Below are 27,870 nucleotides of genomic sequence, written 5' to 3'. Positions count from 1 at the left end.
CAAAAGCAGCGCAGACCCCGGGCCACCCTGGTTGCTTAACAACAGCTCCTCTCTCAGAAAACCGCAGGTCCCCCCGTGGCTCCGGCCAAATTCCCAAGGGCCACCAGCCCACCTTCCAAATGGGTCCACATCTGGTCACCTCCCCGCACCGTCCAGTCGTCGCGGTTTCAGCCATGGAGCAGCCACCCGGCCGGAGGGTTAGGCTACTTCCCGGCCCGCGGAAGACCTTCTGAAGCCCTGACACTACCCGCAAGCGCTTTCCAAGCCGCGTGGGAAGGGACGGAGGGGCCGGTGCCCGCCTCCGGAGGGGAAGGAGGGGCGCACACGGCCGGGAGGGGCTCCAGACGCGGGAGCAGGGCACAGCCCTCAGGAGACGCGGGAGCAGGGCACGGCCGCCCCACGCCCACCGCCCGGGACCGTCCCCACCCGACCCGCGCGGCCGCGCTCCGGCCCCGCCCCGGCCACCACGCCCCCCCCACCTGACCCCGCCTGCCCCGGTCCCGCCGAGATCCCTCCCCGCGCCGGCGGTCACGTGGCGCGCGACCCGGAGGCGGAACCGGACGGCGGGGCGTGGACCTCGGCTCTCTCGGAGCGCAGAGCGCCGGGGGCGTCTGCAGGGCTTGGGGTGCGCCCGCGCCCGCGCCCCCGCCATGCGTGCCCCGCGCCCCTCCGCCGCGCTGCTCGCCGTTCTGGGCGCGCTTTGGGCGGCGGCGCTCGCGGCCGCCGAGGCCCCGCACCTGGTGCGCGTGGACGCGGCCCGCGCGCTGCGGCCCCTGCGGCCCTTCTGGAGGAGCACCGGCTTCTGGTGAGCTCCGCGCGGGGACACCGAGGTCGCGGCGGCCCAACTAGCCAGCGCCTGCCCGCCGCGCGCTCCTCCCAAACGGCCCGCGGCCTCACGCCCCGACCCGGGCCTCCGGGGCCCCCTGTCGCAGCTGGAGCGGGCGCCCCGAGTGAGGGGGGCCGCGGCTCCCTCCTTCCTTTCGGGCCGGCCCTCAGGGTGGGGCGCTCCTCTCTGTCTGCTGGCCCTGTGCCACGCTTCCACCGGTGCAGCCGCGGTTTGCCAGCTGAGCAGCTGCCCCTGCTGTCAGCGCCTGGGGCCGGGTCCCAGGGGTGCCTGGTCACCCCCAGGAGTCTGAAGAGCCTGGTGGCCGCCCAGGACACCCCAGGCTGCAGGAGGGGCTGTGGCCTGGAACCGTCTCAAGGGGGCAACCTCAGCATCTCCCACGACCCCGCAGTGGGACCCATTCCCGTGACTGGTGCCCCTAGTGGCCTCTGTCAGGCTTGGAGCTGACGGTCGGGCAGGGCTTAGGTGAGGATATGGCTTCCCCGGGAGCGCTTGACCCTCATAAACCTGAGGCTTCACCCAGTCCTGGCGTTAGGGACCAATTTATTATGTCAGGGGCAATAAAATTCATGGGCAGAAAGGCACACCCCATCCCTTCCCTGGGTTTGCAGGTGGGGTGTGTGCGGAGGCTGTTCCACGAGCCCCTCCCCTGGGGACTGACGGCTCCACTCCCCCTCGTTTTGTCCCCAGTCCCCCGCTGCCGCACGGCCAGGCCGACCGGTATGACCTCAGCTGGGATCAGCAGCTCAACCTGGCCTACGTGGGCGCGGTTCCTCACGGCGGCATTGAGCAGGTTAGGACCCACTGGCTGCTGGACCTCATCACGGCCAGGTGGGTGACGGAGGGGCTGGGCTGCTGGGCAGAGCCCCTGGGGGCGGTACGGGCAAGACTGAGAGGAGGTGGCGTCTGGGCTGGAGGACAGTGCGGCATGCGCCCTGGTCAGGGCTCAGTGAGGGGGTGTTGCGCCCGGGAGCCACTGCCCTTCTGCTTCTCGGCAAAGACCGCGTGGGACAGGGACAGTGCCGGGCCCCCCCCAGCAGCCCCTGCCTCGGGCACAGCAGGCGTCCTGCTGAAGGCCACCCTGGAGGCACGGCTGGACCCCGCAGCGGCGAGTGGGCACACTTGCTCTGCTCAGGCTGTGCGGGGTTGCCCCGTCAGGCCCAGGCTGCAGGCATGTTGGTCCCTTCTGCCTTTGGCCCTGCGAGGCCCAGCGGGGCTGAGGTACACGGTGTGAGAGACACTTGGGTGTGTGCAGTGTGGGGTTTCCTAGACACAGAGACCCTCACGTCCTGGCCAGAGCAGCCAGCTCTCACTGGGGGGTGGGGGCTGGCGGCTCAAGGGACTGATGTCCTTTTGGCACCTCGAACGCCAGGTGACTGCCTCAGGGTCCTCCAAGCGAGACAGGACGCCAAGTGTCAGACTGGCCCCAGGGACCGTGGGCGCACAGCGCCGTGCCTGGCGTGACGCCGGGGTGGCGTCTGTCTCGGGGTGCCGTGACGGGCATGGGCGTGGGGGCTGGCCGCGGGGGCTGGCTCCGCTAGAGGATGGAGTTGGCGGCTGCCAGCTCCTGGTGGCGGGCGTGGGCTGCCTGCACAGCACAGTGCACGCTGGGGAACAGCTGCCCGTCCTCAGCCGCGTCCCCCTGGTCATCCCCAAGGAAGCCGCCTCTTCTCAGTGTGTCCGTTACCGAGGGGTTGCAGCAGGCCAGGAGCAGGCTGATGCCCAAGGCCCCATAGTCTCGGTGCAGCTCCTGCAGCGTGGCCAGGCCGGCCACATCCAGGAAGAGCAGCGGGGCGCAGTCGATGACCACCGCGTGGAAGCGGGTCACCGCGGGCACCAGCGAGGCTGCGCCGCTCCTGGAGCCTGGGTCCCTGCCCCCCGTGGGGCCTCCCGAGCCAGCCCCCAGCCCGGGGCCCCTCTCCTTCCTCCTGGCGACCGCGCAGCCCGCGTCCAGCCCCGTGAGGCTGTACAGTGACTGCCGGAAGATGTCCTTGTTGGCGTAGTAGAGCGGCCCCGTGAAGCGGAACACCTGCACGCCCGGCTCAGGGGCCAGGCCCTCAAACTCCGCCGGGTCCCCAAAGAAGCTGGAGCCCCGCGCGCGGGCGAGCAGGGCAGCGTGCGGGCGGCGGGTGCGGCCGGCCAGGCTGAGCAGCGAAAGCAGGACGCCGGCCAGGAGCCCGGCCTCGGTGCTGACCAGCACGCAGGTGGCGGCCGTGGCCACCCAGACCAGCGCGTCGGCGGGGCTGAGCCGCCACAGGCGGGGGACGTCCCGCACCTTGCGCAGGGCCCCGCGCAGGCTGACCACGATGACGCAGGCCAGCACGCTCCGCTGCAAGTCCCGGAACAGCGGCGCCAGAACCAGGAGCACCAGCAGCACCACGGCGGCGCTGACCACGCTGGACAGCTGCGTGCGGCAGCCTGTCGCCGTCTTCACCAGGCTCTTGGCCAGCGCGGCACTCGTGGCGAAGCCGTGGAAGAAGGCGGGCAGCACGTTGCAGCAGCCCACGGCCAGGAGCTCCTGGTTGGCGCGCACGGTGTAGCCGTGGCTGCGGGCGAACATCTCCGCCAGCGAGATGGAGAAAGCGGAGCCCACGAGGGCCAGGGAGGCGGCGTCCAGCGCCACCCGCCACATCAGCCCTGCGTCTGGCACCCGTGGGGCCACGAAGCCGGTGGGGATGTCACCCGCCACGCTAGAGCCGAAGCGCCCGTGGAACTGCCCGAAGTGGGACACAAGCGTGGCCACCACGATCACCAGCAGCTCGGCGGGCAGCGGTACCCTCAGGCGGTGCCGGAAACGGTCCGAGAGCTCCTTGGCGGCCAGCAGCACGGCCAGGCACACAGCGCTGGTGAGCACGTCGCACAGGTTGGCCTGCCCGGCACTGTGCAGCAGGCTCAGCCACGTGCTGACCACCAGGCCCGGCCCCTGGTGCCGCGGGACCCGCACGCCCAGCAGGTGCCGGAGCTGGGAGGTCAGGATGGTCACCGAGGCCCCCATGGCAAAGCCGTCCAGCAGCGGCTGCGAGAGGTAGGCGGACACGAAGCCCAGCCCGAGGATGCCCATGAGAACCTGTGGACAAGCCGCAGCTGCAGGCGGACAGCCCCACCCCGCCCTCACACCGCCTGTCTCCCTGGGGCCCACACGAGGCGGCCCAGCAGACGCTGGAGCGCACGCCGTGTCCACGGGGTGCAGCACAGCCTCACAGACGGGGACTCCAGGAGTCGGAAGGCACGCCACCGCCTCCCAGGAGAGCTGAGGGCAGGGACTGGGGTGGCCTTTGGGAAGAGGTAGGTGCCCGGGTCCGGGGAGGCCTCAGGAAGGCAGGTGGGCCCCAGGGTCCCACTTGGGACAGGAAGCCAGGGAGGACTTGGGGCCAGGTGGGGCAGTGGGGCATGCCTGGGCCCGGGGCCACGGCCCGCGGCCACCCGGACAGGCTCCCCGTGTGGGCGCAGGCACAGCCCCTCACCTGGTAAACCCCGGCCACCAGCGTGAGGGCAGTGGCCACGCGGATGGCGTAGCAGTCCCGCGCGCAGTCCTGCAGCCCGAGTGCCAGCGCGGCTGCCGAGCTGTTGAGGCTGCTGTGGTTGGCCCCAGGCCCTGGGCCATCCTGGGCGGGGTCGAAGCCAGCCAGCAGGAGTTCGCGGTCCACCACCTGGCCCACCATGAGGGAGAGCAGGCTGAAGATGCCCACGGAGACGTGGCGTGAGGTGCCCATGAGGAAGTAGATGAGGTTCGCGAAGAAGGACGTGTAGAGGCTGTAGATGGGCTGCAGCCCGGCCAGCAGCGAGTAGGCGATGGCCTGCGGCACCAGGATGATGCCGATGACCAGCCCGGACATGACGTCGCCCGCCAGTGCTTCCCGGGGCCGGTACTGGCGGAGCCAGCAGATGGCGGGGAACAGGGCCTGCAGCTGCGCCCAGGCGCCCTGCACGCTGCAGGCACAGCTCCGCCGCAGCCCAGCCTTCAGGGCCTCGCCCAGGCCCGGGGGCGGCGGGGGGCGCCGTCGGACCAGCAACGGCCGCCCGCCCCGCTCCATGTACTCGGGGGACGCTTCCATCGTGGGGCAGCGGTCCCCCCGGAGAACCTGCAAAGCGGGCGGAGGTGGGCGTCACCATTGGGGCGGCCAAGCTGTCAGGGTTAGGGGGCCTCGTGGGAGCCAGACGCACCCACACCAGAGGCCGTCCCACCCGCCATCCGGACACCTGGCCCGGGGCAACAGGAAGAGCCCTGCAGAGGCCGGAGCTCCGAGCCCACGCTGCAGCAGCGCCGGCCGTGGCCACTCCTGGGGCAGACTCCTGCACAGGCGGTGCAGCTGGGGGGGAAGTGGGGTGACGCGCCTGCCACCCGCCAGGGGGTCCCGGACGCAGGCCCCCTTTCCCAGCATGAGTTAAGGCAGCTGGGTTCTGGCTCAGACCCCATGGGCACCGTGGGAAGCACGTGTCAACCGTCCTCGCGGTCCAGAGGGCAGCCTGCCGCGCGGGCCCGGCCCGACCTGCCGCCTGCTCAGCGGGCGCCAGGGCACTGCTCCCAGCTGTCCTGAGGGCCCTCTGGCCTGCCGCTCTTGATGTCCCCCTCGTGACGGTCTCTGCCCGCCCAGAGCCTGGTTACCCCAGCAGGTGCACACAGGGCTGGGGCCTGGGGCCTGGGGCGGCCCTGTGTGCGGAGGACGGGTGCAGGTCCAGCCCTTCGTGAGGCGGGCGTGGCCCCTGGGGGCTCTGTCGGGGTCCCCTGAGCTCAGCCAGAATTCTGGGGTCCAGGGGCGTTGGTTGAGGACTGTTTGAACGCCTGGGAGTCCATAGAAGAAACCTCAGGGTCCGGCCTTGCTGCTCTGCAGATGGGGTGCTGACCTCTGCTGTGGCCAGGTGGTCCAGAGCCCCGCTGTCCTGCAGCGGGCCCCAGGGGACTCTCACCTAAGGGACCCCTCCGGGGCTCGGCGTGTAGATCAGGCCTGGCGCGTCTGTCCCAGGGACCCTCCGGCTCAGTCTGCAGGTGGGGCGTGCCTCGGTGGGCTCAGGCCAAGCTGGCCCGCGCTGGCCAGCGGGAAGTGGTCTGTGCTCAGCATCTGACTGCCCAGCTTGCTGGGCTTGCAGTTAAATCATTTACTCCAGAGACTGCTGAGTCACAGGTTTCCCCAAGATGAGCGTTACCTGAGCGGCTAATCCGGGGAGGTGTTCTGTACTCAGAGGCTCAGAGAATGACAATTGTGTGGGCCTTTCATAAGCTTCCAGCCTCCCAGGAGCCGGGCTCCAGGTGCGGACAGGGCAGCTGGGGTGGGGGCGGGGAGCAGCCAGCGGGTGAGGCCTCAGCTCGGGGGCAAGTCCACAGCTTCCAGGACCTGGAACGTGGGCAAGGGTGGGGGTCTGCGGGAAGGACGCGCCCCCCGGCGCCATCCCTGGACATCCTGTCTTCCAGGAGGTGGGTCTGGTCCGTGCCGAAGCTGGCTGGGCCCCAGGCAGACACGGGCTGGCTTCTGCTCTGGGTCTGTGTGGAGGGCAGGCCTGAGGACTCCAGGGTTGCCGGTATGGAGATCCAATAACCAGCTGGGCGTGTCCTTCCTGCTGGGGGCAGTGGGGGCCTTGGGTCTGCCCTCTGGAGCCCAACCCGCTGGCTCTCAGCCAGGTGCTGACCCTGTGTTGAGGGCGGGTGCCTGGCCTCACCACACCTCCGTCCGCTCCTCCAGGGTGGTGGGACCTGCCTCTCGGGGCCAATGGGAAGGTAAACGGTCGCTTTAGAGAACCGCCCTCATGTCCCACACACAGTGAACTGAGTGGGCTGCTGCTCTAAAGGGCATTCAGGACCTCAGTTCTCCCACCTTGAAAAGGAACAGGTGGGTGTCTGAGGGGCAGCATGGCGAGAGGAGCCCATCTCCTGGGCCGTGAGTGTCCTCCACCCTGGGTGCCGGGCCAGGGTCGCTGTGACGAGGCTGCAAGGCAGAGCTGGCCTGGGCCTGCTGTCCCCGTAGGCCCCTGGTGATGGGGGGCGGGCGGAGGTCTCTCCAGGTTCCTAACACACTCAGCCTCACTCCGGGACCTTCCCCCAGAGCCCCCTGAAAGGTGTGTCCTGTTCTCACGTCCACAGCCTGGCTGGGGAAGACCAGAGCCCCATTTGGGGGCCACAGTGGGGGTGGCACCCCAGGATGGGCGGGGAGCACCCGAGAGTGGGAGGTCTCCCCGCACCTGCGGCAGCAGGCTGTGTGGTCAGCGCCCAGGCCCCGCCGTTCAGCTCCAGACAGATTCCCCACCCTTGAGGACTCCGCCAGAGCCTGGGCCACCCCAGCGTGCTGTCCCCACCCCTCAGCGGGCCCCCCCCACCCCCCCGCTGCCCAGAGTCCTGCCCAGGGCCCACTTGGCCCTAGCGGGGAGCTGTTTGCCCAAGGATGTGGTTTATTTACAGGAGCCACTGGCCCGCGAGCAGGCAGGATGAGTCACAGCTGCCCAGGGGCAGATAGGAGTCCTCTCCGGGCTGGAGCGTGCACCCTCCGGGTCACAGCGCTTATCTTCCAACCCGGCTACCAGCAGGGCGGGAACTGCCACGTGGGCAGAGGTGGAGCTGGGGGCCTGAGCCTGGGGAAGGGGTGCTCTGCCCACCCTGGGAGTCTCTGTGGGTGGGGGTAAGGCCTAGGCTGTGCACCCGGGGGTTCCTGAGTGCGTGGAGTGGCGGTGGTGGGGTGTGATGGGCTAGGGAGCTGGGGCGGGGAGGGGAGCCTGGAGGTGGGAGGGCATTCTGGGGACTGGGCGGGTGGGGACGCCCCGGGAGGGCTGTCTGGGGGCTGGCCTGGCTGCCGTGGTGGTGGGGTTGGGCCTTCTACTCCCCCAGCCCCCTGCGTCTAAGCAAGTGAGGAGATACAGCTGAGGAGGCTTCACTCCTGTCCTTGGTGGAACCAGCAGGACCCCCGGGGGCCTGAGCCGCGCTGTCTGCCCTCTGTGCTTTGAGGCCCCTGTTCTTCGCTGTGGTCTGAGTGGGCCCGGGGCCTTGCTGGCTGAAGCCCACTGCAGACTTTTCTGCGTGGGCAGGAGACAGCAGGGCCCTGGAGCGCAGCTGGACCGCAGAGGGCACGGGGCTGGGGGGGTGGGGGGACGGCCCTCCGTTTGCCTCCTCCAGTCCTGTGCACACAGTCGTTTAATACTGGTCCTTAAATCACCGTCTCCATAGCTGAGTTCACGTATTTGGAAAGGAGCCTTGTGTCCCCACGGCACGTGAGAAGAGCCAGCCCATCCTCATCTCCAGGGCGCAGCTCGCGGTTCGTCTCCCCACTGCCCAGTCGCAGCCCCGGCAGGGCGGCGCTTCCCGGCCTCCGCGCTGGGCGCTCTCGGCCCCGCCCCGCGCACTCGCCCACGCCGGCCGCGCGCGTCCCACCCGCACCGAGCAGGGGCGGCCCGGGCTCCCGCCGCGTGCATTTCCACACGTGGTCTGCCCGTCGCCCCCCTCGCGAGTGCGCCCCCACTCCGCACCGCCCCCAAGCCGAGCAGCGCGGCTCCAGCCTGCGCCCCCGCCTGCGCGCGCATCCCTTCCCGCACCAGCCGGGGAGCACCCCGACCCCGACCGGGCGTCCCTACTCTTCCACGAGCGGGGCCTGGGCCCCGCCCCGCGGACGCGAGCACTCACCTGGGCGCCGCCCGCCGGGTCCTCGCGGCGCACGCGCTCGGGCAGAGGGGCGGGGGTGGGCTCGGCGCCGCCCGGCTGGCCGCCTGCGCGGTGAATGAAGCCGTTGTGCAGCCGCCGCTGTGCGCCCGCCGCGGCCCGGCCCCCTTGCAGGAACGGAAGGCGACCCCGCCTGTGCCTCCCACCCAGGATTGGCCCCTGCGGGGCAGCAGGGTGGAGAGGAGCTGGGGCGACTGCGTCGGTGACCCCGGCCCCTGCAGGGGATCGCTGGGCTGGGCCGCGCACTGCAGCGCTGGCTCAGCCCTCTCGCTGGCTTTGATCGCTCCCATTCCTTCCCCAGTCGGGGCTGAGACGGATGGAGACCTGGGCATCAACAGTGGGGCCCAAGGGCCGCCCCTCCGGGATTCTGTGCCCGGGATCCCCGCAGTGTTGGGTCTTCGGGTCCCCGAGGAGCAAGTGTCCCCACCCCCAGGGCATTTCCGGGGGCCGACGCCGGACGGGTCAGCGGACCTCTCAGGAGGTCCGCTCGGAGTGACGGGCTGGCATCGGCCCTGCGGCCGGGGCTCCCCTAGCGGCACCCTGCTGGCCCGGGACCAGAGCGCGGGAACAGCATTTACCCGAGGCCTTCCTCGCTCGCGGGATCCGCAGAGAGAGCCTGGCCCCTGCTCCTCAGCGTCCCCCACCCCCACCTGCGGGACTTTGGAACCTGCCCCCTGCCGCGCATGTAATATTTACCCTATCGCTTAAGGTTTTTTCCGTTTGCTGCTGATTGTGACCTTTGGAGGGGGGAGGGTCGGATCCCCGCTGCGCAGCACGTGCCGTGGGGCTGGCCCCCCTCCCCGAGGCGGGAAGACCGGGCCCGACGGGAGCCGGAGGCACTTGGGTGCGTGGTGGCTCGGCCTCGACTCTGTAGAGAAGAGTGGGGGGCCGGAGGCCCGCGAGGAGGGTGCTGACTTGCCCGAGCGCTCGCTCTCCGTCCGGGACTCAGCGCGGGTCAGCCCAGACCGGTGTGAGACAGAGCAGAGCAGGGCAGGGCCGGCTTCCCCCGGGCTTCACCCTCTGCCCTCCTCTCCTCCTCTGCCGCTGCCCCCGCGCGCGGGAGGGAGCCGCTGGGGGCGCAGCTGCACCTCCGGCTCCGATCTGGGCCCGGTGGGCCTCACCCTCTCTGCTCCGCCCGCCCCGCACGCCGCCGCGTGACCACCGGGCACCGGCCCCCTTTGCCAGCCCCCCGAGCCGAGTTCCCCTCGGATGCTCACCTCCGCGCCACGCCAGCACGCCAAGGCCCATCTCACTCAGCTCCCGCCTGCCTGCCCCTGCCCGCTGCAGCCGCCCCCGACCCAGGGCCTCAAGCGAAGCCCCTCAGTCAGCGCGAGCTGCCCCTGCTCCGCATCCATCCGCTCAGCTCCCTCGTGTCACCTCCACAGCACCACTCAGAACTGTGGTTTGGGGGCGATTATGTCAGTGTGGGTTCGAAAATGGTAACAAATGTCCCACTCTGGGAGTTGACTGTGGGGCGGGGGCTGTGCCTGTCGGGTGGCAGAGGTAACTGGGAAAGCCTCTACTTCCCTCTCATTTTGCTGTGAGGCCGAAGTGCGCTCAAAAAATTAAGCCTCAAAAACATGAAGGAATAAAAGGGGTTCACATTGCTTCTCAGAGTGGGAAGAGGCAGGGGTGCGGTCCATGGTGCCTCTCAGAACGGGGAGGGGGCAGGGGTACTGTCCACGGTGCCCGGCAGAGGGGCATGGGGCTCGGGTTCTGTGGCCAGGTCGTCTCTCAGAATGGGGAAAGGGCAGAGGTGCTGTGTCCACAGTACGTCTCCAAGTAGAAGCGGGCAATGGTACTGTCCATGGTACCTCTCACAGTGGGAGGGGGCAGGGGTACTGTGTCTGCAGTACCTCACAGTGGGAAGGGTGGGGTACTGTGTCCACAGTACTTCTCACAGTGGGAGGGGTGGAGATACTGTGTCCACAGTACCTCACAGTGGGAGGGGTGGGGGAGAGTGGGAGGGGTGGAGTACTGTGTCCACAGTACCTCACAGTGGGAAGGGTGGGGTTACTATGTCCACAGTACCTCACCGTGGGAGGGGTGGGGGAGAGTGGGCGGGGTGGGGTACTCAGTACCCCTCAGAGCGGGAGGGCACAGGGGTCCTGTGGAGCCAGATCCAGGCCCCTGGCCCCAGGAGGTGCAGGACCTGGCAGGGCAGCGTCCTGCCAGGCCCACCACACAGCCTCCCCCTTCGCTGTGAGCCGTCTTGCTCTCCCCGCCTCCATCCTGTGGCACCTTTTCCAAAAGGCCTGCCGGCCCCTCCTGCTCTGAGCCCCAGGCTGTTCTGAGCCCCTGAAGGCTTGAGAGTGAGCTTCCAGTGCAGACACACTCGCGCATGCTAGGCTGTGAGTGACTGCCAGGCTCACACAGTTATCTTCTCAGAGGAGGAAGGCCAGTTGTGTCTGGAGCCTAGTCCTGCAGGGCGCCCTGCTGGTTCCCGAGCTGCTTGAGTGGTGGCTGTGGTCTCAGCCCCCGGCCCACCTCCCACCCTGACACTGAGCGTCGTTCCACAGGGGCCTATTCGGGCAGGGCCTGCGCTACAACTTCACCCACTTGGATCGGTACCTGGACCTTCTCAGGGAGAACCAGCTCGTCCCAGGTAAGCTGCCACATCGCCCTGGTGCCGCTGGCCTCCCCATCTCTCCTTGGCCTGCTTCTTCCGGGTCCTCCTGGCTGCCCACTTAGGGCTGCCTCTGTGCCTGCCTGCGCCAGGCAGGTGAGCTGTGGGATGCCGCCCTCATTTCTGCAGGCTTCGAGCTGATGGGCAGCCCCTCTGGACGCTTCACCAACTTTGAGGACAAGCAGCAGGTGTTTGAGTGGAGGAACCTGGTCGCTCTCCTCGCCAGGAGATACATCGGTGGGCGGGGCGCGTGCCCTGCGGGGGCGGGGTGGGCACTCTTGGGCAGGCTGCCCTCTGTCCCACCCCCCACCTGGTTTTCTCATGAAGTCACCAAGCCAGGGCCTCCTGATGAGCAAGGGGCTGGGCAGGGGGGGCCAGCTCCCGGGAACCCAGACCCTCCCATCACATGCAAACCTCCCAGCTGTGGTTGCCCCCCCGGAGGGCTCCTTGAGCTGGTGACACCACCCCAGAGGAAAGGCCCAGCGAGGACTTTCTGCAGGTAGGTACGGCCTCGAGCACGTTTCCAAGTGGAATTTTGAGACGTGGAACGAGCCAGACCACCACGACTTTGACAACGTGTCCATGACCTTGCAAGGTGGGTGGGCTGGCCTCTTGGGGTCCTGCGGATCTGGGAGGGGTTGGCAGCGGGCCCCTCTGGCCCCAGGTGTGAACTCTGTGTCCTTCCCGCCCAGGCTTCTTGAACTACTACGACGCCTGCTCTGAGGGTCTGCGAGCAGCCAGCCCAGCTCTGCGCCTGGGCGGCCCTGGAGACGCCTTCCATGCGCCGCCCCACTCGCCACTCTGCTGGGGCCTCCTGGGGCACTGTAACAATGGCAGCAACTTCTTCACCGGGGAGGTGGGCGTGCGGCTGGACTACATCGCGCTGCACAAGAAGGTAGGCTGGGGACCTCGCCCTTCCACGCCTGCTCCACACCCGTGACCCCTCGGCGGCCCTCCGGAGGTGCTCAGGCGGCTGCTCGCAGGGCGCGGGCAGCTCCATCTCCATCCTAGAGCAGGAGGCGGCGGTCGTGCAGCAAATCCAGCGGCTCTTCCCCAAGTTTGCTGACACCCCCATTTACAACGACGAGGCTGACCCGCTGGTGGGCTGGTCCCTGCCGCAGCCCTGGAGGGCCGACGTGACCTACGCGGCCATGGTCGTGAAGGTGGGCCCGCCCCCGGGAGCCCCGGGTGGGAGGGTGGGCGCCCCACTGGCGCGGTCCCAGCCGCCCCGACGTCCGCAGGTTGTCGCGCAGCACCAGAACCTGCTGCTGGCTAACGCCAGCTCGGCCGTCCGCTACGCGCTCCTAAGCAACGACAACGCCTTCCTGAGCTACCATCCGCACCAGTTCTCCCAGCGCACGCTCACCGCGCGCTTCCAGGTCAACGACACGCGCCCGCCGCACGTGCAGCTGCTGCGCAAGCCGGTGCTCACCGCCATGGCGCTGCTGGCCCTGCTGGGTGAGCGGCGGGCCGCCCTGCGCCGCCTGCTGCGGGAGCCGGGCCGGGACGCGGCCTCGGCTGGACGGGGAGGTCTCTCTAGGCCAGGCGTAGCCTGTGCAAAGGCCCGAGGGCCAGCGGACCCTGCCGCGGAGCGGGGAGCTCTTCTCTCGCCCGTCCCCGCTCTGTTCCTAGCTCACGGGGCCTAGGAGGTTGTGACGTGGCCAGGGACCTCCCGCGGAGGGCGAGTGGTGGGAAGCCCGGCCCGGGAGGGCAGAGCAGCCGGGACCCCGGTGTTGACCGCCCCCGCGTGCCTGCAGACGGCGAGCAAGTCTGGGCCGAGGTGTCGCGGGGCGGCGCGGTGCTGGACAGCAACCACACGGTGGGCGTCCTGGCCAGTGCCCACCGCCGCACTGGCCCGGCCGACGCCTGGCGCGCCACGGTGCTGGTCTACGGGAGCGATGACACCCGCGCCCACGCCAACCGCACGGTCCCCTTGATTCTCAGCCTGCACGGGGTGCCCCCGGGCCCCGGTGAGTAGGGGTCGCAGGGAGGGGACCCCGGCCCTGGGGCGGGCAGGGCCTGGAGGAGGCGAGGCGCGGCCCCAGCATCTGGCTCCGCAGAGGTCGTCTTTGTCCAGCTCTACGTGGACAACTGGCTCTGCAACCCCTACGGCGAGTGGCGGCGCCTGGGCAGGCCGGTGTTCCCCTCCGCAGCGCAGTTCCGGCGCATGCGCGCGGCCGAGGTCCGCGGGGAGGGGGAGGGGAGGGGGAGGGGCGGGGCGCCTCCTGAGGTCCCAGGGTCCCGAGCGCCCGACTCTGTCCTCAGGACCCTGCGGCCGTGAAACCGCGCTCCTTCCCCAGCAGCGGCCGCCTGACGCTGCGCCCTCCGCTCGCTCTGCCCTCGCTGCTGCTGGTGCACGTGTGCGCGCGCCCCGAGGAGCCCCCGGGCCAGGCAAGCCGCCGCTCCCCCCGCCCCGCCGCCGCCGCCGCCGCCCGCCCGGGGCGCCCCGCCCCGCCAACCCTGCGCTTCGCTCCCCCAGGTGACTCGGCTCCGTGCTCTGCCCCTAGCCCGCGGGCAGCTGCTTTTGGTCTGGTCGGACGAGCGTGTGGGCTCCAAGTGCGTGAGTGCGGCCAGCGCCCCTACCCCTGTCCTCCACCCCGCCTCAGCCCCCAAGTCCTCCCCGCTGCAGGGCCCAGCGCCCCTCGGACCGCCCCGGCAGGATGTGTCCGCGTCCCTCCGCTGTTGGCGCCAATGCCCATGGCTCTGCCCCTGTCTGATGTAGGGTGGGGGCGGCCTTCAGGGGACCTCTGCCCGTGACGCTTGCGGTCCAGTTCTCTCCTTCCAGCCAGGGTGGCCCTCGTCGCTGCAGGGGGAGTGTTCGCGGCCTGGGAGGGGGAGGGAAGGGCTCTGGGCCTGCCCTTTCTGCAGCCCCCCTGGACCCCAGCCTTGGTCTGACCTCCCCAGGTGCCTGTGGACCTATGAGATCCAGTTCTGCCCAGAGGGGGGCGTGTTCGCTCCCATCAGCAGGAAGCCTTCGACTTTTAACCTGTTCGTGTTCAGCCCAGGTGTGCCCGCCGCCTCAGCACAGTCCCTGGGGGGAGTAGGGTGCTCCAGGGCCTCTTGACACCTGGAGTTTGGGGGGAAAGGGGGTCCAGGCTTCAGACAAGCACTTGCCTCTGTGTCCGCAGACACAGCTGTGATCTCCGGCTCCTATCGGGTTTGTGCCGTGGACTACTGGGCCCGGCCAGGGCCCTTCTCCAGCCCTGTGCGGTACCTGGAGACCCCTGCTTCTTGAAGGCCTCTGCTGCCCAGCGACTGGGCCTGTGCTGACCGTGAGCCTGGGCGGCCAGGAGCCAGGCTGGGCCCAACTGCCAGCAGCCTGCCAGCCAGTCCTCCCCTCTGTTGGTCTCCTCCCGCCCCTCACTCACCCCCTTAAAGTGCCTTATGACTCACGGTCTCGGGGACAGCCTTCATGGTGGGCACTGGGGACGCGCGGCCCGGCTGGAGCGCGGCCATGCCTGCCAGCCCACCCGAGGCCCCTGCCCGCCCGTGGGAGCCGGGATTCCTCTCGGCTGGGACGCAGACAAGTGCTGAGTTGGAGTGCCCACCTTGCCTGTCTGGGGTCTCTGGTGTCACCACTGGCTGCAGCGGGCCCATTGTGTCCCCTGGAGGGCAGGACCTGAGGCTCTGCCCGTAGGGGGTGGCCTGGGAGTCCCAGGGGAGCCCAGAGGAGTCCCGCTTCCTGAGGCCCAGCCAGACTGCCCCCTGCACCCCCCGGGCAGGGGTTTCCAGGCTGCCTGGGCCAGACTGTCTAGCGGAGAGAGAAGCTGACAGTGTCCACTCCGTGGCCATCTGGGCTGCTCATCCAGCCCCAGGAGGAAACAGATGGCACGTCCAGATGAGGACGCCCTAGGGGCTGTGGACGGACGTGTGGGCAGAGGGCAGGGAAGCCACAGGGGTGGTGCGGAACACTGGGGCTCGTCCCCACCCCACCTGCGTCCCAGGACAGATGGAGCCCGCAGAGCAAGGTGTGGAGAGGCCCCCAGTGAGGAGAGGAGTGCACCCAGCAGAAGTGGGCCTGACCCCCGCCCCCCCCCGCCGCCGCCTGCTGCCATCCCAGAGCCGCCTGGGCTCGAGCAGGGGGGCTGCAGGCCTGGCTGAGCGGGTGGAAGGCAAGGCCTGGTCGTCCCCCGACCCTCCCTGAACCTGCTGCCCCGTCGACGTGGAGCACACGGGCATGCCGGCCCACCAGCGCCTTGTCCTGGGCAAGGGTGTTGGTTCGGCCATTCTCCATGTGAACCCCAAGATCAGCGCCCGTCCCCCTGCCTCAGGGCTTGGTGCCCAGGGCCCCATTGTCACCAGCCACCTCTTCTAAGGCCCCCAGTCCAAACAGCACTCACATCCCGAGGGCCTGGGGGTAAGGACGTCAGCGTTTGAACTGGGGGAGGCAGTTTGCCTGCACCAAGCCCTGACTCTTATCTGTGGTGGGAACACCTCACCCCAGCATTAAAGCAGCCTCTTCTCCACTTCCTGGCTCGGTGGCCTGAGCACCCGAACGGTCAGGGGCCATCTCAGCTCTCAGCATCCTGGGAGGGGGACCGCGTTCCTTCCTCAGACACCGTGCACCCCACCTACCCTCCAGGGAGCAGAGATCACCCCCTGCCCATCCTTCCAGGCCCAGAACAATGGCCCAGGCTCCTCAGCCTCCAGTTGGGAGCCCACTGCCGCCTCGCTGCTGGGGAGAGGGCACCTGCTTGGGAGACAGTTGTGGCTTCGCAGCCATCTGTGGGGATTAGGCCCTGGCCCTTGGGTCTCATCGGGATGGTCAAGCCCTGGCTGTCTCCAGGGGCAAGTCACCATCTCCCCTTGGACCGTGGCTGGCGTGCCGTCAGACAGCCCCCGTGCTGCAGGCGTGTCCTCGCTCTCCGACCGTGTTTCGGTCCTTGCTAGCTCGGGGTTGGGCTGGGAGCCGGGCTGAGAGTTCTGGAAGGCCACGTCCTCGGCCCCTGCACGTCCTCCATCGTCCCTGCTGCCACAGCCGCTGCGCGTGTGTGCCGTGGAACGGCCCCAGGACAGCCAGAGGCTGCCCTGTCTGGCGGCAGGGGTCCCTCCCTGGACCCGTGCAGCCTTCCTGCAGGACGCAGAGCTCTCTGCCCCCCTCCCCAGGCGTTTGTCCCCAGGTGTCTCATCTTCGCCATCCTGAGTCTGGCCCGCTGGCTGCCCTGCTGGACGTGGCCTGCTGGAGCCAGGCGTGCAGCTCGGTCCCGCACGTGCGGGGGTGCCGGTGGGTGTGTGCCCTCGGACTACCCTCCAGGGCCACTGGAGGCTCCCAGAGCGGGCCCACGTGGTGGGGGAGCCTCCAGGTCACACATCCTGCTTCCAGACGCACGGGGCCCAGGCTCTGGCCACGTGCTGCGGGCGCTGGCTTCTCACTGGCCTTGGGGGCGTGCTCCTCCGTAAGTGTGGCTGGAGCCGCCCCAGAGCGGCTTCTCGAGAGCAGAGTCGGTCCCAACCGACGAGGAGGCGGCTGTGTTCCAGGTTGCCGGGTCCTGGACCAGAGCACTTGCCGGGGGTGGGCCTCAGATGCTCCTGCCAGCGGGGCCCTTGCGGGCCGTCCACCCACGGGCGGGGGCCTGCGTCGTCCCTGGCCGGCACACCTGTGGCCCAGGGGAGGGGTCAGAACGGCGTGTGTAGGTAAAGTATCTGCTGCCCCCACCCTGAGCCCCAGCAAGTGCTGGGCTCCCAGAAGTGGTCCTAGAGGAGGAGAGCGCCCCCACTTACAGAGAACACCCCAGCACGGCCAGTACCCCGCCTTCACGGACACCCCAACACAGCAGTACCCCACCTCCGCAGGACACCCCCACACTGCCAGTACCCACCTTCAGGACACCCCAGCACAGGCAGTACCCCACCTCCACAGGACACCCCAACATTCCCAGTACCCCACCTCCACAGGACACCCCCACACTGCCAGTACCCACCTTCACGGACACCCCCACACTGCCAGTACCCACTTTCACGGACACCCCAACACTCCCAGTACCCACCTTCATGGACACCCCAACACAGGCAGTACCCCACCTCCACAGGACACCCCCACACTGCCAGTACCCCACCTCCACAGGACACCCCAGCATGGCCAGAACCCACCTTCATGGACACCCCAACACTCCCAATACCCCACCTCCGCAGGACACCCCCACACTGCCAGTACCCCACCTCCACAGGACACCCCCACACTGCCAGTACCCCACCTCCACAGGACACCCCCACACTGCCAGTACCCACCTTCACAGACACCCCAACATTCCCAGTACCCACCTTCAGGACACCCCAACATTCCCAGTACCCACCTCCACAGGACACCCCCACACTGCCAGTACCCACCTTCACGGACACCCCGGCACGGCCAGCCCTTGGGCTGCAAACTCCCCTGGAGTCGTCTGGACTCTCACAGGGCCCACCTCCACCCCCTGCGGGAGGACAGGCCTTACCCAGGCCTCCAGGGTGCGTATCGCTGCTCTGCCTTCCTGATTGGCATGTTGTCCTCGAGGTCCCTGGGCTGAATGAATGAAGATGCTGGGAGAAGTGGTGCCAGCAGGTGAGCTCTGATGCTGAGCTACCATGCTGGCCACCCAAGGGCTTTGCTGGTCTCGTCCAGGAGGGTAGGGAAGCAAGCACTTGCCAGGCGGCGGCATGTCGGTGCCAGGGGCTGCAGTTCCGTCCAGTAAAGGCGCCGCGTCCAGGTGTCAGCCGATGGGTGTTGCCATGGGCAACGCTGATCATCGGTCACCCACACCAGTCTGGCGAGTGGCACGGAGACCAGAGGAGGCCCTCAGTCGCATCCCCCAGTTTCCAGCGTGGGACCTAGTCTCTCTTCCCCACTTGGCGGGCAGGTCTGGGGGCTTCCACAGTACGTCCCCTCCTCCAGCCAGGGGGCCGTGGGGGCACTGCCGCTGGCTGTGGACAGCTCAGCCTGTGTTCTAGGAAGATGGGGACACCCACGGGAGGGGCTGCCCATGGACTCAGAGATTAAGGCCAGGGCCCTGTCTGACCAGCACTGGTGGTTTTCAGGAGTGTGGCTTTGCCTCAGGTCAGAGCCGTCATCCAGGAGCCCCCAGGATGTCCGAGGGTTCCCCTCCATCAGGTGGTCACTAGTTGCCTTGGGTGCCCCTCCCACAGCTGGGGGGCACAGCCTCCTGACTGCACGGGCACCCAGCCTTCCCTCCTTTAAAAAAAAAAAAAACCTTTATTATGGTAAAGTTGACACTATTTAAAGCATCTGATTTGATAACTTTTGACCTATGTCCTTGACACCATGACCACAATCTGGACACTGGATGTTTCCCTCACCCCCAGGGGTCGTCTCAGGCCCCCTCCCAGCACCCACATGGGCAGCCCCAACATCTGCCTCAATCACTGTGGACCCCGCCTCTTTCTAGAAGGTGGCACAGACGCCACTGCATGGCACCCACACCTTGTCCACCAGCACGACTGCCTCGAGACACCTGCGAGGTTGTGTTGACAGATGGTTCATGTTGGATTGCTGACCACGTCTCTCCTCGTATGGACAGAGAATGGTTGGCCCTGTGGCCCGTTGATGGGCATTTGGGTGGTTCCCAGTTTGGGGGTATTACCAGTAAAGCTGCTGTGAACATTTGCACGCAAATCTTTGTGTGGACACGTATTAATACGTCCTTTCCTGTCGGGTAAATACCTGTGAGTGGGAAGCAGGCCTGTCCATAGTTCATCAGGCACTCTATCTATCAAATCTAGGCCCTTAAATCTATTTCTCACTTCCACTGTATAAGGGATTTGATTGAGGTCATACCTGAATGGTCTAGCGGTTTTCCCTACTTTCTTCAATTTAAGTCTGAATTTGGCAATAAGGAGTTCATGATCTGAGCCACAGTCAGCTCCTGGTCTTGTTTTTGTTGACTGTATAGAGCTTCTCCATCTCTGGCTGCAAAGAATATAATCAATCTGATTTCGGTGTTGACCATCTGGTGATGTCCATGTGTAGAGTCTTCTCTTGTGTTGTTTGAAGAGGGTGTTTGCTATGACAAGTGCATTTTCTTGGCAAAACTCTATTAGTCTTTGCCCTGCTTCATTCCGCATTCCAAGGCCAAATTTGCCTGTTACTCCAGGTGTTTCTTGACTTCCTACTTTTGCATTCCAGTCCCCTATAATGAAAAGGACATCTTTTTTGGGTGTTAGTTCTAAAAGGTCTTGTAGGTCTTCACAGAACCATTCAACTTCAGCTTCTTCAGTGTTACTGGTTGGGGCATAGACTTGGATTACTGTGGTATTGAATGGTTTGCCTTGGAACTGAACAGAGATCATTCTGTCGTTTTTGAGGTTGTATCCGAGTACTGCATTTCGGACTCTCTTGTTGACCATGATGGCTACTCCATTTCTTCTGAGGGATTCCTGCCCGCAGTAGTAGATATAATGGTCATCTGAGTTAAATTCACCCATTCCAGTCCATTTTAGTTCGCTGATTCCTAGAATGTCGACGTTCACCCTTGCCATCTCTTGTTTGACCACTTCCAATTTGCCTTGATTCATGGACCTGACATTCCAGGTTCCTCTGCAATATTGCTCTTTACAGCATCAGACCTTGCTTCTATTACTAGTCACATCCACAGCTGGGTATTGTTTTTGCTTTGGCTCCCTTCCTTCATTCTTTCTGGAGTTATTTCTCCACTGAGCTCCAGGAGCGTATCGGGCACCTACCGACCTGGGGAGTGCCTCTTTCAGTGTCCTATCTTTTTGCCTTTTCATACTGTTCATGGGGTTCTCGAGGCAAGAATACTGAAGTGGTTTGCCATTCCCTTCTCCAGTGGACCATGTTTTGTCAGAACTCTCCATGACCCATCTATCTTGGGTGGCCCTACACGCATAGCTTAGTTTCATTGCGTTAGACAAGGCTGTGGTCCTTGTGATTAGATTGGTTAGTTTTCTGTGATTGTGGTTTCAGTCTGTCTGCCGTCTGATGCTCTCTCTCAATGTCTACCATCTTAGTGAGGTTTCTCTTACCTTGGACCTGGGGTAAAAAGTAATAAAAAAAATTTTTTTTAATGCAAAAAAGCAAAATGGCTGCCTGAGGAGGCCCTACAAATAGCTGTGAAAAGAAAAGCGAAAAGCAAAGGAGAAAAGGAAAGATATACCCATTTGAATGCAGAATTCCAAAGAATAGCAAGGAGAGATAAGAAAGCCTTCCTAAGTGATCTGTGCAAAGAAATAAAGGAAAATTATAGAATGGGAAAGACTAGAGATCTCTTCAAGAAAATTAGAGATACCAAGGGTACACTTCATGCAAAGATGGGCTCGATAAAGGACAGAAATGGTATGGACCTAACAGAAGCAGAAGATGTTAAGAAGAGGTGGCAAGAATACACAGAAGAACTGTACAAAAAAGATCTTCACGACCCAGATAACCACGATGGTGTGATCACTCACCTAGAGCCAGACATCCTGGAATGTGAAGTCAAGTGGGCCTTAAGAAGCATCACTATGAACAAAGCTAGTGGAGGTGATGGAATCCCACCTGAGCTATTTCAAATCCTAAAAGATGATGCTGTCAAAGTGCTGCACTCAAAGTGCCAGAAAATTTGGAAAACTCAGCAGTGGCCACAGGACTGGAAAAGGTCAGTTTTCATTCCAGTCCCAAAGAAAGCCAATGCCAAAGAATGCTCAAACTACCGCACAATCGCACTCATCTCACATGCTAGTAAACTAATGCTCAAAATTCTCCAAGCCAGGCTTCAGCAATACGTGAACCATGAACTTCCTGATGTTCAAGCTGGTTTTAGAAAAGGCAGAGGAACCAGAGATCAAATTGCCAACATCTGCTGGATCATGGAAAAAGCAAGAGAGTTCCAGAAAAACATCTATTTCTGCTTTATTGACTGTGCCAAAGCCTTTGACTGTGTGGATCACAATAAACTGTGGAAAATTCTGAGAGATGGGAATACCAGACCATCTGACCTGCCTCTTGAGAAATCTGTATGCAGGTCAGGAAGCAACAATTAGAACTGGGCATAGAGCAACAGACTGGTTCCAAATCGGGAAAGGAGTGCATCAAGGCTGTATATTGTCACCCTGCTTATTTAACTTACATGCAGAGTACATCATGAGTAACCCTGGGCTGGATGAAGCACAAGCTGGAATCAAGATTGCCAGGAGAAATATCAATAACCTCAGATATGCAGATGACACCACCCTTATGGCAGAAAGTGAAGAACTAAAGAGCCTCTTGATGATAGTGAAAGAGGAGAGTGAAAACGTTGGCTTAAAGCTCCACATTCAGAAAACTAAGATCATGGCATCTGATCCCATCACTTCATGATTAATAGATGGGGAAACAGTGGCTGACTTTATTTTGGGGGGCTCCAAAATCCGTCCAGATAGTGACTGCAGCCATGAAATTAAAAGACACTTACTCCTTGGAAGGAAAGTTATGACCAACCTAGACAGCATATTAGAAAGCAGAGACATTACTTTGCCGACAAAGGTCTGTCTAGTCAAGGCTATGTAGTAGTCATGTATGGATGTGAGAGTTGGACTGTAAAGAAAGCTGAGTCCTGAAGAATTGATGCTTTTGAACTGTGGTGCTGGAGAAGACTCTTGAGAGTCCCTTGGACTACAAGGAGATCCAACCAGTCCTTCCTAAAGGAGATCAGTCCTGGGTGTTCTTTGGAAGGACTGATGCTAAAGCTGAAAGTCCAGTACTTTGGCCGCCTGATGAGAAGAACTGACTCATTTGAAAAGACCCTGATGCTGGGAAAGATTGAGGGCAGGAGGAGAAGGGAACGACAGAGGATGAGATGGCTGGGTGGCATCACCGACTCAATGGACATGATTTTGGGTGGACTGCGGGAGTTGGTGATGGACAGGGGGGCCTGGCGTGCTGTGGTCCGTGGGGTCACAGAGAGTAGGACACGGCTGAGCGACTGAGCTGACCTGGGGAGCGGGCCATACGACTGATGAGATGCGTGCTCCACTCTTTAAAACCTTTCCGACCCAGCTGTGCGTGTGCGGCTCACTGCTCCAAGGCCAATGGCGATGAGTACTGGGCTGTCTCACCACCTTGCTGTGTTCACCAGTACTGTTCATTCTGGTGACTTTTTTTTGTCGATTCCATAGATTTGTTCCCATAGATGACTGTGTCATTTACAGATCAAGACTTTACTTGCTTCTTTCCAGTCTGAACTGACTTGACCCTCTAGCACGATGCTGAGTGCCAGGGAGAGAGCAGACCCCAGGTCTGGCTCTGATGTAAGCGGGAAGCATCACTCTTTAACAGTCAAGTGTGATGGTAGCTGGAATGTTTCTGCAGATGCCTTTTGTCAGGTGGAGGAAGGCCTTGTCTTCGCCAGTTTGCTGAGAGGTTTTTTTTTTAACAACATCAGGACCAGGTGCTGGATTCTGTCTAGAGCTTTTTCTGCATCTATTGAGATAATCACGTTTTTGCTTTCTGTTGATACGGTATGTTACAGTGACTGATTTTCAAATGTTAAACCAACTTTCCATCCTTGGATAAATCCCGCCTGATCATCATGTATTATCCTTATATATATATATATTGTTGGATTTGATTAACCAACATTTAAGGTGTTTTGCGTATGTGTTCATGCCCGACGGTGTTCTGTGGATTTCTGGGTTTAGCATCATGGAATGAGTTAGGAGGTAGCCCCTCCTCTCCCTTTTTGGGAGTGTTTGCATAGAATGGGTGTTATTTCCTTCTTAAATGTTTTGTAGAATTTCTTGGTGAAGCCATGTGTGCCTGGTGTTTTCCTGGTGGGAAGGTTTCCAACTAAAAATTCAAATTATTTAGTAAACATATTCAGATTTTCTACTTCTAGAGTGAGCCAGGGTCTCCACTCTGGCTGCTGGATGCAGGCTCTGTTCCTGCCTGCAAGCTCCCAGCCTTCAGGGCGGCTCTTCCCCAGCCTCCGATGCTTCCTGTCCACTCCGGGGCTGATCCATCCTCAGCTGCAGCCTCCAGGCGACCCTCTGTGGGCCCCTGGGGCACTGTCTGCACGGCTCTCTCCTCTCCAGGACTCTGCCCCGTGAAGGCCAGCCATCACGTTCTCCGGAACCTCTCTCCCTCTGGGCTCCATCTGGGCCCCCCTGCCTGCACTGGAAACCGCGGGGAGGGAGGGAGCGGAGAGCCGTGAGCCAGCTCGCAAGGGTGGCCGTCTCCTGCTGTCTGATCCCATCTTGGCTGCTGTCCCCAGCCAAGAGAGATCCAGGCGCGCTCTCTCTTTCTCTCTCACACATATAGATACCTGATTTTTTAAAGAATCATTTCTTTTTGGCTGCACTGGGTCTTTGTTGAGCCCCACAGGCCTCCTCTGGCTGTGGCAAGCCGGCCTCTCCCTGTGGCGACCCTCCTGCTGCGGAGCACGGGCTCCAGGCTTCAGCAGCTGTGGTGTGAGGGGTCAGCAGCTGCGGCTCGCAGGCCCTGGAGGGCTCAGTGGTTGCGGTGCCCGGGCTTAGCTGCTCCAGCCCGTGGAATCTTCCGGGACCAGGGATTGAACCCAAGTCCCCTGCATTGGCAGGCAAGTTGTCATCCACTGCGCCACCGGCGGAGTATTCTGAATTTTTTAAGTTTAAATATTTTTTAACATGCAGAGAGCATGTAAGTCTGGTCCCTGTTGCTTCATGGGGAGCAGAAGCTGGTGTCAGGGCCCTCAGCTCCCTGGTGAGCACTTCCCATCCTCAGAGGTGATTCCTGGCCCCTACACCTGCCCCTGAGATGCCATTTCTCCAGGCTGTGGGCCTTCCCCGTCTGCCCACCCTCACCTGTCCCAGCCTCTGGCACACAGCCAGGGCTCAGCTTGTCCGGGTGGAAAGGGGGTGGCAAGAAGGGCAGCAGATTAATACCTCCTGAGGCTCGCTGTGTCCGGCAGGTGGGAGATGGAAACTCGCAGTCGCCAAGGTCATTCGACGAGGTCGGACTGCAGATGAGAGGACCGAGACCAGGAGCTTAGCTAACTGCCCAGATCTCAGTTTTAAAAGTGTTCATATTCCGGGGCTAGTCTCATGGAGGGGGAGCGGGGGCCGCTGATGGGAGAGCTCGGTGGAGGCGGCAGGCCGGTCTGGCGCCGCGTGGGGAGCGCCGCGTGGGGAGCGCCGCGCCTCAGACGGAGAGGGAGGCCAAGGTCCTGGGTGGGGAGGGGACTCGGGCGACCTCGCGGCCCGCCGCGCCCCGAGCCTCCGCCAGGGGGCAGCGCCTCCCCGTGCAGAAGCCTCGCCCGGCCGGACCCTCGCCCGCACCTGCGGCCGCTCCCCGGCGAGACCCCTTTCCCCTCCGACCCGCCCACCTCATCCCCTCCCCGCACGGGGCTGCCTCGGCCACTTCCTGCTTCCGACACCCACCTCCCCACAGCTGCTGCAGGCAGCCGCCCGCCTGTGTCAGCTCTGCGCGCCCGGTGACGCCTCCCCACACACCTGCCCCCGCGGCCCTGCGCGGCGCCCCCAGAGCCCACCTGCCCCCTTTGTCCCAGGGCTCCTGTCTGCGACCCACCTCGGGTAGGCGCTGAACGGCCGCTCCTGGCTTCCTGCCCACTGCTGCGGAGCCTGACTCCCAGTTCAGCTCAGTTTAGTCTCTCGGTCGCGTCCTCTCTCGGTTGTGTCCGAAGCTCTGTGAGCCCATGGACTCCATGGACTGCAGCACGCCAGGCCTCCCTGTCCATCTCCAACTCCCGGAGTTTACCCAAACTCATATCCACTGAGTTGGTGATGCCATCCAACCATCTCATCCTGTCGTCCCTCTCTCCTCCCACCTTCAATCTTTCCCAGCATCAGGGTCTTTTCCAATGAGTTAATTCTTCAGATCAGGTGGCCAAAGTATTGGAGTTTCAGCTTCAGCATCAGTCCTTCCAATGAATACTCAGGACTGATCTCCTTTAGGATGGACTGGTTGGATCTCCTTGCAGTCCAAGGGACTCTCAAGAGGTCTTCTCCAACACCACAGTTCAAAAGCATCAATTATTCGGTGATCAGCTTTCTTTATGGCTCAACTATCACATCCATACATGACCACTGGAAAAACCATAGCTTTGACTAGATGGGCCTTTGCAGGAGGGCTACTCGGGTCTGCGTCTGGGCCTCCACCCAGCGTGCAGGCAGGATGGTGAGCACCCAGCTCAACACCACCCACCCACGAGGTGGGCGCCCTACCGGCCCAGAAACAGCATTGAGGAACCGCCTATAGCTGGCTTGGAAGGAGTGGGCAGCCTGGGTCTCCACGGGCTGAAACCCTGATGGCTCACACCGCCAGTCCAGCGCTCCTCTGCCCTGGGGATGCTGACCTGTAAGATCTCTCCAGTTTCAGCTTTCCCTGGAAGGCTTCCTGGAAGAGGGAACCCTAAGAGGAGAGAGCTTGTTCCAGAAAGGGTTCTCAGAGGAATAGCAGGAGCAGAGGTCCAGAGGGGCCGCAGGGAGTGCTACCGGGGAGTAGAGGTGGGAACTGGGCAGGGCCCAGGCGTCCAGGGCCTCAGGGGTGGTGGGGTTTGTGTTGAGGGCACTGGGGAGCCAGAGACGCATCAGGGTCGTGTTTTTAAGGGATGAGTCTGGGACTTCCCTGGAGTCCGCTGGCTGAGAATCTGCCTGCCAGTGCAGGGTGCATGGATTCGACCACTGATCTGGGAAGATCCCGCATGCTGTGGAGCAACTAAGCCCACGTGCGGCCAGTACTGAGCCCACGTGCCGCGATTACTGAAGCCTGCACACCTAGGGCCTGTGCTCCCAACAAGAGAAGCCGCCACAGGAAGTCTGCACACCACCAGAAGAGTAGCCCCCACTAGCCACAGCTAGAGAAAGCCCTCTCACAGCAACAAAGACCCAGCACAGCCAAAAAGGAAATTAATAAATTTAAAATGTTTTTAGAAAATGATTTGCAATTTCAGTGAAGAGACAGTGAAGGGAAACCCAGGGGAGACTGGCCCACTGATTCAGGCCAGTGAGCTTGGGGTGCGGTCAGGTGACGGACGGAAGGAGGGCAGTCATGGGGGCCAGTGTATGTTGGTTGCTGAATAGCCAAGGGAAGGGCAGTGGGCAAGGTGGAGAAAGAGACACAGGACCGGGGCTCTCTCCAGTGCGCGGTTCCAGTCCTGGGCATCTCAAGTGCCTGGGAAATCTTGGGTGAATTACCTGCTTTCACCGTGCCTGCACAAGTGACAGCAAGACGTCTGACTGATTATGAGGATTAGAGGTGGTGCTGAGTTATTAATACGCTTCTGTTACCATCACTGGTCTTCCCGCCTGGTGCTAGCGGTAAAGAATCCACCTGCCAACGCAGGAGACCCAAGAGAGGCAGCTTTGATCCCTAGGTGGGGAAGATCCCCTGGAGTATGAAGGGCAACACACTCCAGTCCCCTTGCCTGGGAAATCCCATGGACAGAGACGTCTGGCGGGCTACAGTCCAGAATCGGACACGACTGAAGGCACGCGCACCCCATCGCTAGCGGACAGGAGACCGCAAACCGCCAGGTGGGCGGCGGGAACACATCTGCTCTCCGGCAAGCGGATCTATGAGCCGATCGCCAGGGCGGGATCTCTGCACCCTACGTCATGCCCGACTTGGCCCTCCCTGGAGTCGTCTGGGGTCAGAGCGGGGTCTTGGATCTCCCCTCCGTTCCCGACGACCACCGGGGGGCTCAGATATCGGGACTCTGACTGCCCAGCTGGAGCTCGATCAGGGACGACTCTAGAGGCGCGCGGGGGGCTGTTGGCCTGAGGTTGGGGACTCGGATGCAGGCGCCCACGGGTGCAGGTGCGAGGTGGACGGCGCGGGACCTGGAGGTGCGCGAGGCGAGGCTGGGCCGGGGCTGCGTGGGGGCGCGGCGTGCTGGCCCGGCCGCCAGCGGGGGGGACACAAGCTGGGGGCGGGGCCAGGGCCCTGCGGGGGCGAGGCGGACGGGCGGGGGCGTGGCCGCGCCCCGGGAGCCGCCCCGCCGCGGGCGTCCCGTGCTGCTAGGGTTAAGGCCGCGAGCCGGGCGGCGGCGGGGCGGGCGCGCTCGCCGATTGGCGGAAAGTTCGGGCGCGGGGCGGGGGGGGCGGGGGCGGGGCGCGGGGCGGGGCGCTGCGGCCAGGACGCGCCGATTGGAGGGAAGTTCGAGCGCGGGGCGGGGCTCGGGGCGGGGCGCGGGGGCGGGGCGCGGGGAGGGGCTCGGGGGCTGCGGCGCGCCGATTGGCGGGAAGTTGTGTCGGGGCGGGGCGCGCGGCGGGCTCGGCGCTCGCTCCGGGAGAGTTGACAAAGCCCCGCAGGGAAGGACGCCTCGCGGCGTGGCGCCCCGGGCCCCTCGCCCCGCCGCCCCGGGATCGCGGCTCCGGCCCGCGGACCGCCCTCGCCACCCTCCTCGCCCCCCGCCCCGACCCCGGCCCCCGATCCCCGCCCCGGCCCCAGCCCGAGCCGCCCGCGCGCAGGTAGCGCCGCCCCGTCCCGAGGCCGGGCCCGGGGGCGCGGGGCGGCGGGGTGCGGCGCCCGGGGCGGCAATGACCGCGCAGCGCGCCCCGCGGGCCCGGCCCTGAGCCCCGCCGCCCGCGAGCCCCGCCGAGGTGAGCCCCTTCGCGCGCCTCCGATTCCCGGGGCAGACTGGGAGGGCCGATTCCGGAGGGTCGGGGGCCGGGGCCGCGGGAGGGGGCGGGGGCCGAGCGTCCGGGTCCCCGCTCCGCGGCGAGGGGCCGCAGGCACCGGCACGCGCCGCCGCGGCTCCCGCCCGGCCCGAGGTCCTGCCCGCGCCCCGCCCCCGCCCCTGCACCCCACGTGGGCCCCCCCAACGCAAATTTGTCCGCTAATGGCGCAGGCGA

The 27,870-nt window shown here is 64.3% G+C and overlaps 2 protein-coding genes across 5 annotated transcripts; one reads left to right on the top strand and one right to left on the bottom strand.

The window, feature by feature from the left end:
- The first annotated feature begins 650 nt into the window (after positions 1 to 650).
- Positions 651 to 15,551, top strand: IDUA (alpha-L-iduronidase). 4 transcript variants are annotated; one of them, XM_068975654.1, is made up of 14 exons: positions 651 to 805; positions 1,535 to 1,675; positions 11,003 to 11,088; positions 11,239 to 11,346; positions 11,609 to 11,704; positions 11,802 to 12,004; positions 12,093 to 12,272; positions 12,351 to 12,567; positions 12,867 to 13,079; positions 13,170 to 13,291; positions 13,375 to 13,500; positions 13,589 to 13,665; positions 14,014 to 14,114; positions 14,238 to 15,551. In XM_068975654.1, the coding sequence occupies exons 1-14, from the start codon at positions 651 to 653 to the stop codon at positions 14,342 to 14,344; spliced, it is 1,932 nt and encodes a 643-aa protein (XP_068831755.1). In that variant the 3' UTR covers positions 14,345 to 15,551. The 4 variants fall into 4 exon arrangements, with proteins under 4 accessions (XP_068831755.1, XP_068831758.1, XP_068831759.1 ...); XM_068975657.1 differs by lacking the exons at positions 651 to 805; positions 1,535 to 1,675 and adding exons at positions 6,619 to 6,669; positions 7,995 to 8,082; XM_068975658.1 differs by lacking the exons at positions 651 to 805; positions 1,535 to 1,675 and adding an exon at positions 6,656 to 6,669.
- Positions 1,398 to 4,899, bottom strand: SLC26A1 (solute carrier family 26 member 1). Its single transcript, XM_068975653.1, has 2 exons — positions 4,309 to 4,899; positions 1,398 to 3,911 (listed from the first exon to the last, which is right to left on the bottom strand). Exons 1-2 carry the CDS (start codon positions 4,897 to 4,899, stop codon positions 2,382 to 2,384), a joined length of 2,121 nt encoding a protein of 706 aa, XP_068831754.1. The 3' UTR covers positions 1,398 to 2,381.
- Positions 15,552 to 27,870: the final 12,319 nt, after the last annotated feature.

The sequence above is a fragment of the Capricornis sumatraensis genome, chromosome 7 (genome assembly GCF_032405125.1).
Source record: "Capricornis sumatraensis isolate serow.1 chromosome 7, serow.2, whole genome shotgun sequence".
Classification (NCBI taxonomy): domain Eukaryota; kingdom Metazoa; phylum Chordata; class Mammalia; order Artiodactyla; family Bovidae; genus Capricornis; species Capricornis sumatraensis.
The sequence above is the reverse complement of the archived record's forward strand: the minus strand, read 5'-3'. Positions and strand labels throughout refer to the sequence as shown.